The sequence below is a fragment of the Pteropus medius genome, unplaced genomic scaffold (genome assembly GCF_902729225.1).
Source record: "Pteropus medius unplaced genomic scaffold, Ma_sr-lr_union100, whole genome shotgun sequence".
Taxonomy (NCBI): domain Eukaryota; kingdom Metazoa; phylum Chordata; class Mammalia; order Chiroptera; family Pteropodidae; genus Pteropus; species Pteropus medius.
The window spans coordinates 10973293-10987797 of NW_024349802.1; the positions used below are offsets into that span (position 1 = coordinate 10973293).

The 14505-nt window shown below is 31.2% G+C and overlaps 1 protein-coding gene across 3 annotated transcripts in view; it reads left to right on the plus strand.

Moving 5' to 3' along the window:
* The window catches only part of ANKHD1 (ankyrin repeat and KH domain containing 1), a 90723-nt gene that overhangs the window by 65679 nt on the left and 10539 nt on the right, over positions 1-14505 (plus strand). For all 3 annotated transcript variants that reach the window (XM_039836287.1, XM_039836288.1, XM_039836289.1), the window contains 12 exons: positions 3844-3989; positions 4150-4261; positions 4745-4890; positions 5391-5533; positions 5983-6196; positions 7381-7556; positions 7765-7927; positions 9573-9668; positions 10136-10252; positions 12423-12597; positions 13369-13822; positions 14298-14444. In XM_039836287.1, coding sequence (XP_039692221.1) covers positions 3844-3989; positions 4150-4261; positions 4745-4890; positions 5391-5533; positions 5983-6196; positions 7381-7556; positions 7765-7927; positions 9573-9668; positions 10136-10252; positions 12423-12597; positions 13369-13822; positions 14298-14444 — 2089 coding nt within the window. The remainder of the gene's footprint in view (positions 1-3843; positions 3990-4149; positions 4262-4744; positions 4891-5390; positions 5534-5982; positions 6197-7380; positions 7557-7764; positions 7928-9572; positions 9669-10135; positions 10253-12422; positions 12598-13368; positions 13823-14297; positions 14445-14505) is intronic.

Below are 14505 nucleotides of genomic sequence, written 5' to 3' on the forward strand. Positions count from 1 at the left end.
GTTGTTAATTAAATGCTCGGTTTGCAGCTATGAAACCCATATTACTAATGGATGGTTGGATGGTTCTTGTAGGGGAGGTCAAAAATACTGAGATATTTGTTAAATTGAAATGGTCTTTTACAAAGTTCACATGAAACTTCAAAAAGTGATTTAGAAAGCACCTTTTATATTTTTATGTAATTATATATAATGTTAATATAAACTAATAAAAGTTAACTTCTTTCAGACATTAATGTCTAGCAATAATTGGCCTACCATGTTGTACAATATTTTTTTATTAATAATCTTTAACTTGTAAATCAGCCAATAAACAAAAATTATCTTGATATAAAAGTTTTCCATTTTCACAAAAGTTTTAAAATATATAGCAAGGATTAGATTTTCTTTGTTCAAGATGATGACCTGTCTCAATTAAAGTTTTAAAAAGTTATTAAGTCCAAATTTCTCTTAATTTTCTTAATTAAAGGTGAAAGAAATTAGACAAGTGAATTAGGTGAATATACCTAATTCTACAACTATATATGATATGTTAAAATTGATAGAAATATCGATCAGACCAAAGATGTAATTATTTTTACCTAAATTAAATCTAGTTCTCATCCCTTGTATTTAATAAAGGAAAGAATACTTTACATCTTTCAGTTTTACTTTAGGGGAAATATTTATTTATGATAGCAATAAATTTCACTTTTATAGAAGTTTTCTTTTTGTTGCTATTCAATTCTCAAAATTTGTCATGATAATGAGTTCTTAGAAACATAATTTACTAATTTCATGACTTGACTAGTTGGCTGACTTAGCCTTTTAGTATATAGTCTTATTTGTGTCATACTTGATATAGTCCCAGACAGAATGTATGTAAGCTCTTGATCGAGAGCACTGTTCTTTGGGTCCTTTTGTTCTGAAAGTAAGGGTTGGGCTTTTAGAAGTTATCATAATAACAAGGGATTCTCAATTCAAGTGTCTAGAACTGAGGTCTGGAATTTTAAAGCAATTTAATGAAACTCAAAATAGCTTTGATCTTTGAACAGTTCTAGAAACATCTAGTAAAAAATTCATTATTAACATATAAAGAAAATTGGGTAAAAATCAACTAATGTCAGTTTATTCACATTTATTGAGCACTTACTATGTACCAAGCTCTGCGCTAAGTGCTTTATATACTCATGGGCTATTTATAATAATCCTATACAATAGGTACTTCCTCCCCTGTTTTTCTGTTGAAAAACTGAGGCTTCTGGAAATTAAGTTGCTAGTAGATGCCAAGATTCAAAGTCGGTTCAGCCAGGTTTAAGAATATTAGATATAATATTCATATATCTGATTCAACTTCAAGTTCTTAATTTATCCTTAAGATATGATTTCTTTAACAGTCTTCTAAATTCTGTTAAATAAAAATTTCCTAATTTTTATATTAAGATTTGATGTGCATGTAAAGTTTAATATAGTTTTGTGACTTTAGCATATTGTCACTGCTGTCGACACTTTAATAGTCTCTCTTACAACAAATTCCAGTTCAAAAATATTTTTCTTTAAATAATCTTGTGGTAGTCAATGTAGGCTTAAAAATAAAAAATAATTAGGAAATCTTATTTTTGAGGGAATTTACAATAAAATATCTTTAAATAATTTTCTCTAACATGTTAATATTTTATTTATAGATTTTTATTTGTTTACATGACGCCATTTAATAAAGTTACTATTCTATAAAATAGATTGTAGTGATTTAATTTATTGAAACCTTACAACATTGTTTATGTACTCCTAGTATCTGAGATTTTTATATAGTAAGGTTTATTATTATCTTCCATATTGCTTACAAAACTCTTAAATTTCACAAAGAATTAAGCGGACTATTATACTTAGTTCTCTTATCACTCCATTTTAGAATAGTGCATAAATTTAATTTGAATTACATAGTGACTTTTGTGGGAGTGATCTTAGTTGTTTTCAGAGACATTTTATTCAGAGTTAAGAAACATTTTAGGATTTATGAACATATCATGGTCCTGGTATAATTTAATCTTAGTAAACCTTTATTCCACATGTACCTTTAAATTTTTGCTATTTTAATTAATCCTATTAAAGTCACTTCTGTGGAATGTTTCTGATTGTCATTATTGCAAGAAGGAAAAAATTTTTCTAAGTTAATGTAGATAACGTATAATAATTGATGTCACATTTTTGGTAGTAGAACTGTCAAATGCACAAAAGTTTTTTAAAAGTTAACTGTAAAGTCTTTTATACTATCATATTCTGGCATAACAGTCTAATCAACCATTTAAAACTTTTTAAATATTTTTATAACAAAAATAGAACATGAATAAACAAAATTAATGATAGAAAAGTAGTTCTTTAGTAAGGTATATGTTAATATTATGAGACCACTGTTAAAAATCTTATTATTATAAAGGTTCTATATATCAGTCTTTAGCGTCTTGTTTTCTGGAGCTGTTTCCCAAATATATCAGCTATTTGGAGAAGGTATAACAAAATACTATCTGCTGTTAATTCATTGTATGACAAATTTTACAGCTTTTTTTCCATGTGCTTGTTCTTATAAGTGACACAAATATATATAATCATTCCTATTTGTAAAGCAATAGTTAAATTATGTATATTTATGTGGTGACAGAAGCTGGAGAAATTCATATTGCCAGGATACTTTATATATATTGGTGGGGAGGAGGGAATAACACCTCATATAGAAATATATCTGAACATCTTAAAATTTGCTGTTATTTTAAAAAGTAGTATACTAAGTTGAGTACTGTTGTGAACAGTATCCTCGATAGGGATCCAGTCCTATCAAAATTCTAGAGGGAAAACATTGTCCGACACTTGAAATGCTTACATTTTCTTTTAAGACCTCTGTTTTTGATTGACTTTTATTCTGGGTTATAGGATTGTATTGCCATCACTGAAGCTTTGTTGTCTTTTTCTATATTATTAACAATTATATGTATTTTTCTGAATTTTTTCTTGAGTGAGTGAGTAGTAATGTTTTTATTTTCAATTTGGTGAATAATAGTACTGTAATTTCTATAAAATATCTGATAATTGCATGTATTGAGTGTGCCAAACACTGTTAAATGCTTTTTATACATTATCTCACACACAGCTCACAACATCCCTCTGAGTTAGGTCTCATTTCCTGCTCTATGAGGCAAATTTTATCTCTAATGAGTGATAACAAATATACAGAGACATAAAAATATAATTTCATTTAACTCAGTTTTCAAACACCAGAGGAGATCCCAAATAAAAGTTATTTTTTGATTTTCAGACATTGATTCATCTTAGCAAATTTTCAAAGTAAATATTGAATTTTAGAAACACATGCCCTCTAAGATTTATGGAGAAATATTCTAACTCATTCTCCCCCACCTTTTTTTTTTTGTATTGTCTTCAGGATATTTTTATCTAATCGCCTTTTGCAAATTAAAATATAAAATTTCTTTAATTATTTTTATTAGAAACTATTTTCTCCCTATTGACAACGTAAAAGGCAGCTATTTATTTGTTGTGTTTGCACTAAATATCAGGCACCGTGCTAAGTATTTTACCTGCATTATTTCAAGTGGTCTTTCCCGCAACCTTGTAAGACAGGTACTATTATTATCACCCCCGTTTTACACATAGGAAAATTGAAGCTCCAAGTAGTTTAGTTACTTGTTCAAGATCAGAAAGTTAATGGCAGAACTGGGATTCAAACATAGGTCCATCTGACTCCAAAGCTTATGATTTACTACATTACTGCTATAGAATTTAATGTTTTCTGTATTTTTGTATATAAATGACTTGTTTTAAGTAGAATTCAGCAATATGAATATTGTTTTTCAGCTGTGAGTAGCAGAGTGCCCACTGGTTCAAACAGTTCCTCTCAGACCACAGAATGTCTTACAACTGAACCCTGTTCGCAGTCTCCAAGCAATGTGGCTTCCCAGGCTATGCCCCCTGTGTATCCTTCAGTTGACATTGATGCACATGTGAGTAGATTGCTTTATTTAAACTTACTTAGCACATTTTGATTTTCTTTGTTTGGAAAGGAAAATTATTGTATATTCATTGTGAAAATATTATTTGCTCTTCAGTTGATAGCCCCATTGTAAACAAAACAAAATCCAACTTATTTTTTTTCCCTTCTAGACTGAGAGCAATCATGACACAGCATTAACACTAGCTTGCGCAGGGGGTCATGAAGAACTTGTATCTGTACTCATTGCGCGAGATGCTAAAATTGAGCACAGAGACAAAAAAGGTAAGAAATGTCAGAAATAAAATCTGAGTGTAGTTACATCAGAAGAGAGTCTTTTCACTCTCAATAAATAGTTTTTAGATCAACTCAGTGAAAATATGGATAAGTATATTGTTTCAATGAGGAATATCCAGATCTGTTATCTACAGAGCCAAATTATTCTCCAAAAATTCAAAAATTAAACTATAGATCATCAGTGCAGAACAGCAAATTGTGGTTGCCTTTCTCTTTAACCTAAAAGTAGATCATGCAGAGGTATCAGTTCATTATGAGTATAAACTTTATAGTTTTGTTTGAGCATTTCCTTTTTATCAGGTGTTTATAGATTTTTGTCACTAACAAATTAGGATTTAGAAAAGTTTTATTTAAATGGCTATAAGTATCTGCCCTAAAGATTTTTTTCTACTAAAATAATAGAGGATTGAAAACAGTGGCTTAATATGTAAAAACCACAAATTTATTTGAGATTTTTATTTTCCGATTTAGGTTTCACACCACTGATCCTGGCGGCAACAGCAGGGCATGTTGGAGTTGTTGAAATCCTTTTAGATAAAGGTGGAGATATAGAAGCACAATCTGAACGAACTAAGGATACTCCACTTTCATTGGCATGTTCTGGTGGACGTCAGGAGGTGTGTTAATTTTCATTTTGTAAACATTTTGCTTATATTTTAAATATGCATATGCTTAGTAATTTAGCTATATGAATAAGAAACTTACATGTGTTTGAAATGTTCCATATACTGAATTTAATAAGAATAGTAAATGCCCTTTTAAGGAACCTGTTTCTTATTCTTTAGGCAAAATAAAAGTTTTCTTTATCTTTACATTTATTGAGACTGAATGAACCACAAGCCTAACACATAGGAAATGCAAATTCATCACTCAACAATTGACAAATTGGAGTAGCATCTTGTTATTTCAGTACAGTTGGGATTTCAAAGCACTCTGAATTCCTTGATATGAAATTGAATCCATTTCTCTAATGCTGATATTTGAGTATGTAGGGCCTATTTAAAATGTCAGATATTTAAACAAGGAAGTTACGGGTCCCATTTCTTAGTGCTTCCTTCATTTTAAGTTGAGCCCTTTGTTGTAAACCGGATTTCTCTGTTCATGTTTTACTTTGTAGGTGGTAGACTTGCTGCTGGCTCGAGGTGCAAATAAAGAACATAGAAATGTGTCTGATTATACACCACTGAGTCTCGCTGCATCTGGAGGATATGTTAATATCATTAAGATTCTGCTTAATGCTGGAGCAGAAATTAATTCAAGGTATCTATCACCTGTTCATTATTAGTAAGTTACTATTTAGAATAAGTGTCTTCCCCTAAATATTTGGACAGATGGCATTTTTAATTAAGATAGTACTAAAGTTGCAAGGTCAACAATTATTCCTGTAATGTGCTTATAAATAATCACAGCTTATTTCAGCTAAGGTAGCTGTTTTGAAAGAGGTGTCATTCAAAAAGAACTTTGTTATGGATAGTTGGAAATTTATAACCTCTAAATAGGGATTATGTTTTAAATTGTGAGACTTTCCTATTCCTAATTATTAGTCTAAACAAATAAAATCATTCATTAGTCTAAACAAATAAAATCATTCATTAGTGTAGAAACCTGTCTTTTTTACTGAAACATTTTCATCTTTTATGTTCTCGATGCTTTTGAAAAAATTATAGGCAACATATTATTAGTTTTCTAAGCACATTTCCCCCTCTTAGGACTGGGAGTAAATTAGGTATTTCTCCTCTGATGTTGGCTGCAATGAATGGACATGTTCCTGCAGTGAAACTGCTGCTTGATATGGGTTCAGACATTAATGCCCAAATCGAGACCAATCGGAACACGGCTCTCACATTGGCCTGTTTCCAAGGCCGAGCAGAAGTAGTGAGTTTGCTTCTGGACCGAAAAGCCAATGTCGAACATAGGGCAAAGGTAAGCATTTTATAACTTGTCAACTACTTCAAGTATATTTCTGGTAGAAAGAGCATGGCATTTCAACTCAAATTGGAGGTGGTGTTTTAAATTGTCATAAGTTAAAACTGATGCCCCAATGCAAGATTGGGGAATTGGACTATACAGTGGTCAGTGACACATGGTCACCATTCATGACTTTTATTAAGGACAGTGAAGACAACAGAATTGGTATTTTTTCCAACCTCAGCCTTGAGTGGCTCTCTTAATCCTCCAGTTTGCAACTTTTGAATGTAGTGAGATTATTCCATGATAAGATATTTTTATAGTTATATATTTGAATTAAGATTATTTTGTAGAGTCCTTCAAGGTGGCATGTGCTTACCATTGGTAAACCCCCAATCAAAAAATTACCACATAGATTAAAATTTAACATAGCTAAAACCTAATCTGACCATGACAGATTCTGACAATTTCATGACTATCTGGCATTTAGAAAATAGGAGTAAGTATGTCAGTGTTTTTAATTTCTTTACTTAGACAACACTAGAAAAACTGGAAAAATCCCTCAGAATTTTCATCATATAAAGAGAAATGAGCCTTTCCTGCTATCTATCTTTTTGTATGGTAAATATTATAAGTATGACCCATTTATCTAGTGGAAGTCCTGGAGAAATCCATATTATTTTCGAAATGTTATCAGTAGAAATGTCTTTTGGCAAAAATGTCGAGACTAATGAGCAAAAGACAAATATGCATAAAGTTTATGAAGTGATATTTTAATCTGTTTTACCTAAGTTTGAATAGAGTTGAAAGAATTTACCTTGAGTTACCCAGCAAACTGCAATCTCAGAAAAAGTATATTCTAAAAAAAAGTTTTTCCATTGAACATTATGCCTTATTTAATTTTTTTGTTCATTTTTAATCTCTGTTCATTCTGCAGTGAAGTTATTGTCTCATGTAATTTATAACTGCATAGAAGTTATGAAATTGCTTTTTTTATTTTAGCATGAAGTAGTATGAGTTAATTCATTCTAGTTTGTCTAAATGAATATAATAATTTTCACTTGCTGTTTAGTGAAATTCAAGACTATGAATATTGCTTAGCTCTTTTATGAGAGAAAATCAAATAGAAAACACAAGTCAAATGTTTGTCTTTTAAAGAAATTATATTAATTTACTTTTATAATTTTTGGTTTAAACAGACTGGTCTTACCCCTTTGATGGAAGCTGCTTCTGGAGGATATGCAGAGGTTGGAAGAGTGCTTCTTGATAAGGGGGCAGATGTCAATGCCCCCCCTGTGCCTTCCTCAAGAGATACTGCTTTAACAATAGCAGCGGACAAAGGTCACTACAAATTTTGTGAGCTCCTGATTAGTAGGTGGGTAAATTTTATATTTATATATAGAACTTCCTATAATCTTTTTCAGTTTCCACAGCCTTTAACGTTAATAAAATTGTTCTATTTTACTGACATTTTAAAGAACGTTATTTGTATATTTTGTAAAAGATAAAAGACAAAGAAAAATAGAAAAAGTCTGCCTCTTCTCATAAGAAACAAACTACATTAACATTCTTTGATTTGATAGGGGAGCCCATATAGATGTTCATAACAAGAAAGGAAACACACCTCTTTGGTTGGCATCTAATGGTGGTCATTTTGATGTGGTGCAGTTGCTAGTGCAAGCAGGTGCTGACGTGGATGCTGCGGACAACCGGAAAATTACACCTCTTATGTCAGCATTTCGCAAGGTAATTTAACATGGAGGGGAAAGATCATGTTTAATAATTTTAAATCAATTCTAAGTTGAAACCATGTGAGAAAAATAAATTGATCTTGGATAATTAACTCTTTTTCTATATATAAACCACTTCTGTCTTTCCTCTCTCTTTTTGGCTAAATCTAAGAGCTATATGATAGTTCACCACTAGTAACTTTATTATTAAATCACTTGGTGTCTTGACTAGTTTTGCTATGATGTTGTACACAAAACATGAGCTTTAAAGACAGATATTATATGCAGATGGATGTCTTCTCTACCTAAGAAGAAAAAAAATGAGTGGACCCCTATAAATATTAAAGCTCACTTGTCTGTTATATTTTAAAAAGCCTTACATTGTTACGGCTCATGCCAGCCTCCCAGACCAGTCATTTATGCTACCCTTCCCCTTTGCTCACTACACTTCAGCCGCTGGCCTAGAATGAACTAAATTTTTAACTGCCTCAGGGCTTTTTCTCACTTGTTTTCTTTTCCTGAAATGTTCTTTCCCTTGCTCTTCACTTGGCTCACTTCTACTCATCCTTTAGCTCCCATTTTAAATGTCACTTCTCAGATAATCCTTCTCTGACACCCAATCTGAAAAAGGTCCTTCTTTTTTATAGTACACTATTATTTTCATTATCCCCATTTGTAATCACACATTCAAATACATGTATACTTTTTTAATGCCTATCTTCCTTAGCTAAGCCGGAAGATCCATGAAGACCAAGATTCATGACTATCTTTTGCACCACTGTTTATACCTACTATTTAGCACAATGCCCAGCATATACGAGGTGGTAACTAATAGCTACTGAATGAGAGCAGTGTAAGTTATGTGTCTTAGAAGAAAATCTTAAAAAATTTTTTGACCTTAATTTTTTTTTTCAGTTTTTTCTTTTTAATTGAGGTGTGAGTCACATATCGTGAAAAGCACAAATCTAAGGTTTATAGTGTAATGAGTTTTGATAATACACATACCTGTACCCCATAAAGATATAAAATACTTCTATAATCCTACAGAGTTTCATCATGCTTGTTCTCAATTCCCTGCCCTGGAGGCAACCTCTTTTCTGATTTTCGTCAGCATCAGACTAATTCTTGAGAACGTTATATAACATTGGTAGGAGGGGAAACAATGCAAGTTTGGTTATAATAGATATACTTCAATTTATTAGATTATTAGATTCTATAGCCCCTGATAGTGGCATTTAAAAAGTGTTTTACCTAGATTTAGGTGATAGGACTCAGATAAATGTTGAGGCGAGAGTCAAAATAATGCTTTGATATCTAGAACATCCTCTTTGTTTTAGGACTAATTTCTTTTTTAAACTGAGGTTCATTTCATATCACCAATTTTTAATTTATTAATAAGTTTATTCTAGGAGATGTCTTCTACAATAGCTTTTCTACTTTCAATGGAAAATAGCATATAGCAATGGGAAATAGCACCTTATATTCCTGAGCATGTTGTACTTATTTTTCTGTTTATAAACTCAACAGTGTTCTTGTTTTCATAATTTCAAATTTAGTAAACTACCTAGAAGTATTATTATACCTTTTACTCTTAAATTTTTAAGCATGTGGGCAAAATTTCAAGGGATTCTTTTGTGTATTTTTTCTTGTACTTCTTACAGGGTCATGTAAAAGTTGTCCAATATTTGGTGAAGGAAGTCAATCAGTTTCCTTCTGATATTGAATGCATGAGATACATAGCAACAATTACAGATAAGGTAGGTTTAATATGCTGTTGAAGCACATTTTTGTTCTTTGTGGAATTAAATGCCAAAATGTGTAATTAACAGTCTGTTCCTTTCCTCTTCTATGAGAGTGATCACCTGATTCTTCTATGCTTTAGTTTCTCCATTTGCAAATGGTCAATGAATTTAATACTTTTGATAAATTATTCCCTTGCTATTGTGGACCATAATTACAGTGACTGCAGCTAAAGTTTATTACTAGACCATTAGCTTGATTTAGAAAATTTTCTAAGAACAAAGAAACTTTTTAGGAAATGGTACCTTATTTTAAGAAAAGATTGATACATGACTGGACTCAAAGGATATTTTATTTTGGTTTAACGAATTTTCAGTTATATGATCTTTAAGGCCTAGACTTTGATGTGCTCATCAGCTCAAGTTTTATTTGGCCTGTTTAATGTTATGTTTCGATTTTGACATAATTCCATTTTCCACTATAGGAACTGTTGAAAAAATGTCACCAATGTGTTGAGACAATTGTAAAAGCTAAAGACCAGCAGGCTGCAGAAGCAAACAAGAATGCAAGTATTCTTTTAAAGGAACTTGATCTGGAAAAGGTGAGTGGGAAGAATAATTTTCCTTATTAGATATTGTTGAAAATCTGCTAGAATAAATTTGCAACCTATACGGCCAATTACCTTAACAAAATCTCTTTCAAAGGAAATGATTGATAGATTATCAAAGCACCATCATTTTTTTGATTCTGACCTATCATTTACAAAAAATATTTTGGGGTCAGGGCAAGATGGTAGAGTAAGTAAAAAATGTTTTGAACCATATAAGTGAATAAACTAGTTTTCAAGCAGATCACAATGTACCAAATGATGTTAAGTCTGAGAAGAAATAGTAAAACATTAGAAATCATTTGTTTGTTATAAGATCTGGGCTATAAGTGGTTTATTAGATCTTTAATTTAAGATTAAGTGTCAGGTGTCCTAGGATATGTGGTATAATGTAAAAAATTTAAAAAAACAAGATCCTTATTTTGAGGCTCCATCTGCTTATCTAGAAAATGAAGGCATTGTTATTGAATCCAGAATTTATATTAAAAGAACAAACACCATGATCAAATAGAGTTATTCTAGGAATGCAAGAGAAAGCTTAACACAAAGATATTTTGTTGAAGATTAAAGGAAGAAAAAAGATCTTTTTGAAAGATGCTAAAATTTTGACACCAATTCTTAGTTTGAAAAATACCAAACAAATTTTGTAAGCTAAGAACAGAAGGAAAAATTGCTTACAAATCACAGAAAAAGATAACTTGCTCAGAATAAAAAATAATCACACAAATGAGCAACTCACAGAAAAAGAAATACAAATGTTCAGTAAATAGATGGAGAATGCTCAACTTCATAAATAAAGAAATACACAGTAAAAGAGTCATTTAAATTTTTTTTGACCCATCTGGCAAAGCTTAAAATCTAAAGGTCTAGTAATAATTGTTGATGGCAAGGGTATGGAGAATTAGCCTTCTAGGATGATTTTTTTAATGTATGATGTAAATTAATATAACTATTAATGGAGGTGCTTTGACAAATGAATCAGTTAAAAAGGTGAATACCATGAGAGGCTGGGTGAAAAAAAAAAAGAAGATTAAGAAGTACAAATTGGCAGTTAACAAAACAGTCTTGGAGATGTAACGTATAGCATAGGGAATATAGTCAATAATATTGTAATAACTATGTATGATGTCAGATGGGTATAAGACTTATTGGGAGGGTCACTTTATAAGTTATATAAATGTCTAACCATTTTACTGTATACCTGAACTTAATATAATATTGAATGTCAGTATTAACATTTTTAAAAATTAAAAAATAAGTTGAAATTTTTAAAAAATTAAAAAATAAAAATAAAATAGCACGAAAGATTTTTAAAAAAAAATAAATAAAAATAAATAAAAAGGTGAATACCCTTACTCCAGCCATTTCACTTATAGAAATTTAATCAAAGGTAAATAGACAAATGCTCAAAGATGTGAATGTATATAAGGACATTCATCGTTGCCTTGCTTATAATAAGGAGAAAAGTATAAACCTTAAAGTTTTATCATTAGGAAATTAACTTTTAGTACCTCCATGATGAACTTGATTACAGTTAAAATTAGAAAGAAAAAAATACATATTTATTTTTAAATAAAGTGAAGTTTGAAGTTAGGTGACAGCTAAGGTCCTGTCTACATCTATAATTTTTATTTTTGTGTAACTACTCAGGGACATGGTCAGTAGTTCCCTAAATAGCCAATTGGTTTTGTGCCAACAGTGATGAAATGATTTTTAACTGATTTTACAATCTTTTATTTCAGTCCTCAGCCCATTTCTTATTTACATAGGGGGTTGCCAATTTTTTTCTATCAAATGCCAGTAGTAAATATTTTAAGCTTTGAAGGCCATATGGTCTGACTGTAGATAACTTAACTGCGGAAAGTGAAACCATAGTTAAGGGGAGACTCTTGTATTATTGATACAAATCCCTTACCAGATGAATGATTTGCAAAATTTTTCCCCATTTAATGGGTTGTCTTTGTACTTTCTTGATGGTTCCTCTGAAATCCAAAAAACTTTTCATTTTGGTGATATCCAGTTTATCTATTTTTTTCTCGTTGCTTTTATAAATGTGTTTTGAGACTGACATCCAAGGGAAGCCCCTCATATCATAAACAAAAATATCATTGTTTATTTTAAATTTTACATTATTGGTAAAATGATATACTTACTTTATTCATAGTCAAGAGAAGAGAGCAGAAAGCAGGCTCTTGCAGCTAAAAGAGAGAAAAGAAAGGAAAAGAGAAAAAAGAAAAAAGAGGAGCAGAAAAGGAAACAGGAAGAAGATGAAGAAAACAAACCTAAGGAGAATTCAGAACTACCAGAGGATGAAGATGAAGAGGAGAATGATGAAGATGGTAAGAAATAATCCATTCGAAATAGTAATAAAACTCTCCTGTGTTTAACATTTTATTTTGAGTAGTTTTTTGCTTTAATTAATTCTTGTTAAATATTGTTACTTTAATCTGAAATTGACAATTGACTCTTACAGTAAATATTTCTAAATATTTTACACCGTAAAGTGATACAAAGGAAGAGGAGGAAGACAAGTACATAATTTGAAGTTCAGTTGTAATTTAAGTCACCCTGTAAAACATTATGTATGTCCAAAAGCAATATAGTAAGAAGTTTGCCAGGTTCTTCCCATTCTCTTTCCCCCCAGTTGGAAACTGGAAAGGCCCAGTTCCTCAATGAATTTTTAGCTAAGGTTCATTTTCAAGGCCTTACAGCACTGGAGTTCATTATTCTCAGATTTGTTTATTATACAGTCTAGCAGTGCTTATAGTAGGCAAATAATTATGTTGTATTCGAATTCTAATTCCAAAATACTATTTGAAAAACTTCCTAAATTCAAACTATTGTTATTTTTGGTTAGTTCATAAGACTAGCATTTCAGATGTTAAGAATGTTAATAATGTGAATGTTTTATACCAGTTTAGACATCAAAATATGATAGATATATTTGTTCTAACAATAGTAAAGATTTCTTTATTTACTAGTGAATACTCATGAAAGGAAAATATGACCTAAGGGACTGAATTATTATGAAATATTTAGGTATACCTGTAACAGTTTATTTTGAGATCTGTGGCTCTCAATGTGGTTTTTATCCTTTTTGATAATTTCAGTGGAGCAAGAAGTTCCCATAGAGCCTCCTAGTGCAACCACCACCACCACCATTGGCATCTCAGCAACATCTGCAACATTCACCAATGTGTTTGGGAAAAAAAGGGCCAACGTGGTGACAACCCCCAGCACCAATCGGAAAAATAAGAAGAACAAAACAAAAGAGACCCCTCCCACTGCACCTTTAATACTACCAGAACAACATATATCCTTAGCACAGCAGAAGGCAGATAAAAATAAAATAAATGGCGAACCCAGAGGTGGTGGTGCAGGTGGAAATAGTGATTCAGATAACTTGGACAGCACAGATTGCAACAGTGAGAGTAGCAGTGGTGGTAAAAGCCAAGAGTTAAACTTCGCTATAGATATGAATTCCTCTGGTGATCGAAGATACCCCTCACTGCTACTCCATTCCCAAGACGAAAAAAGTGCCACTACTTCTAAACCTCAAACCCGGTAAATGTTTCTAATCGTTAACTCTATATCCATCTGTCCTTTTTCATGCCTGGCTCAAGAATTTGAAGAACATATACGTCAAGCACAAGTTGTGTTAAACAGTTTAAGTCCACCATGACATTATTTGTCTTCAGTATTCAAAACTGAAATTCATCAATGCCATCCTGATCATGTGCTAACTATGAAATGAGATTATTATAAATTTTTATGATTCAATTTGAAGTTGAAAATATTAGCACATCTTGATTTTAGCTGTCATTTTTTTTGTTTATAGTACAACTTTTGGCTTCTGAATCCATTTTAATACTAAAATACATGATGGACTATTTGCCCTGTTTTATTTTTCTGAATTGATAATTTAACATGCCAGATTCTAATTCAAATATTTCAGCATAACTTTGTCTATAAAGGAATAATCTCTTGAGTTTCTAACTTAAATTTTATCTTTTATTGGACTTGATATTTCTTTTTTCAGACTTGAAGGTGAAATGAATCCTAATTCCTTATCAACAAGCTACAAGTCAGTGTCATTGCCATTAAACTCTCCAAACATAAAGCTGACCCTGACCAGCCCTAAAAGGGGACAAAAAAGAGAAGAAGGATGGAAAGAAGTTGTACGAAGGTAAGTAGAATTGGTCATTTTTTAAACTTTCATAGACCATACAGATTCTTCTGTGAGATGG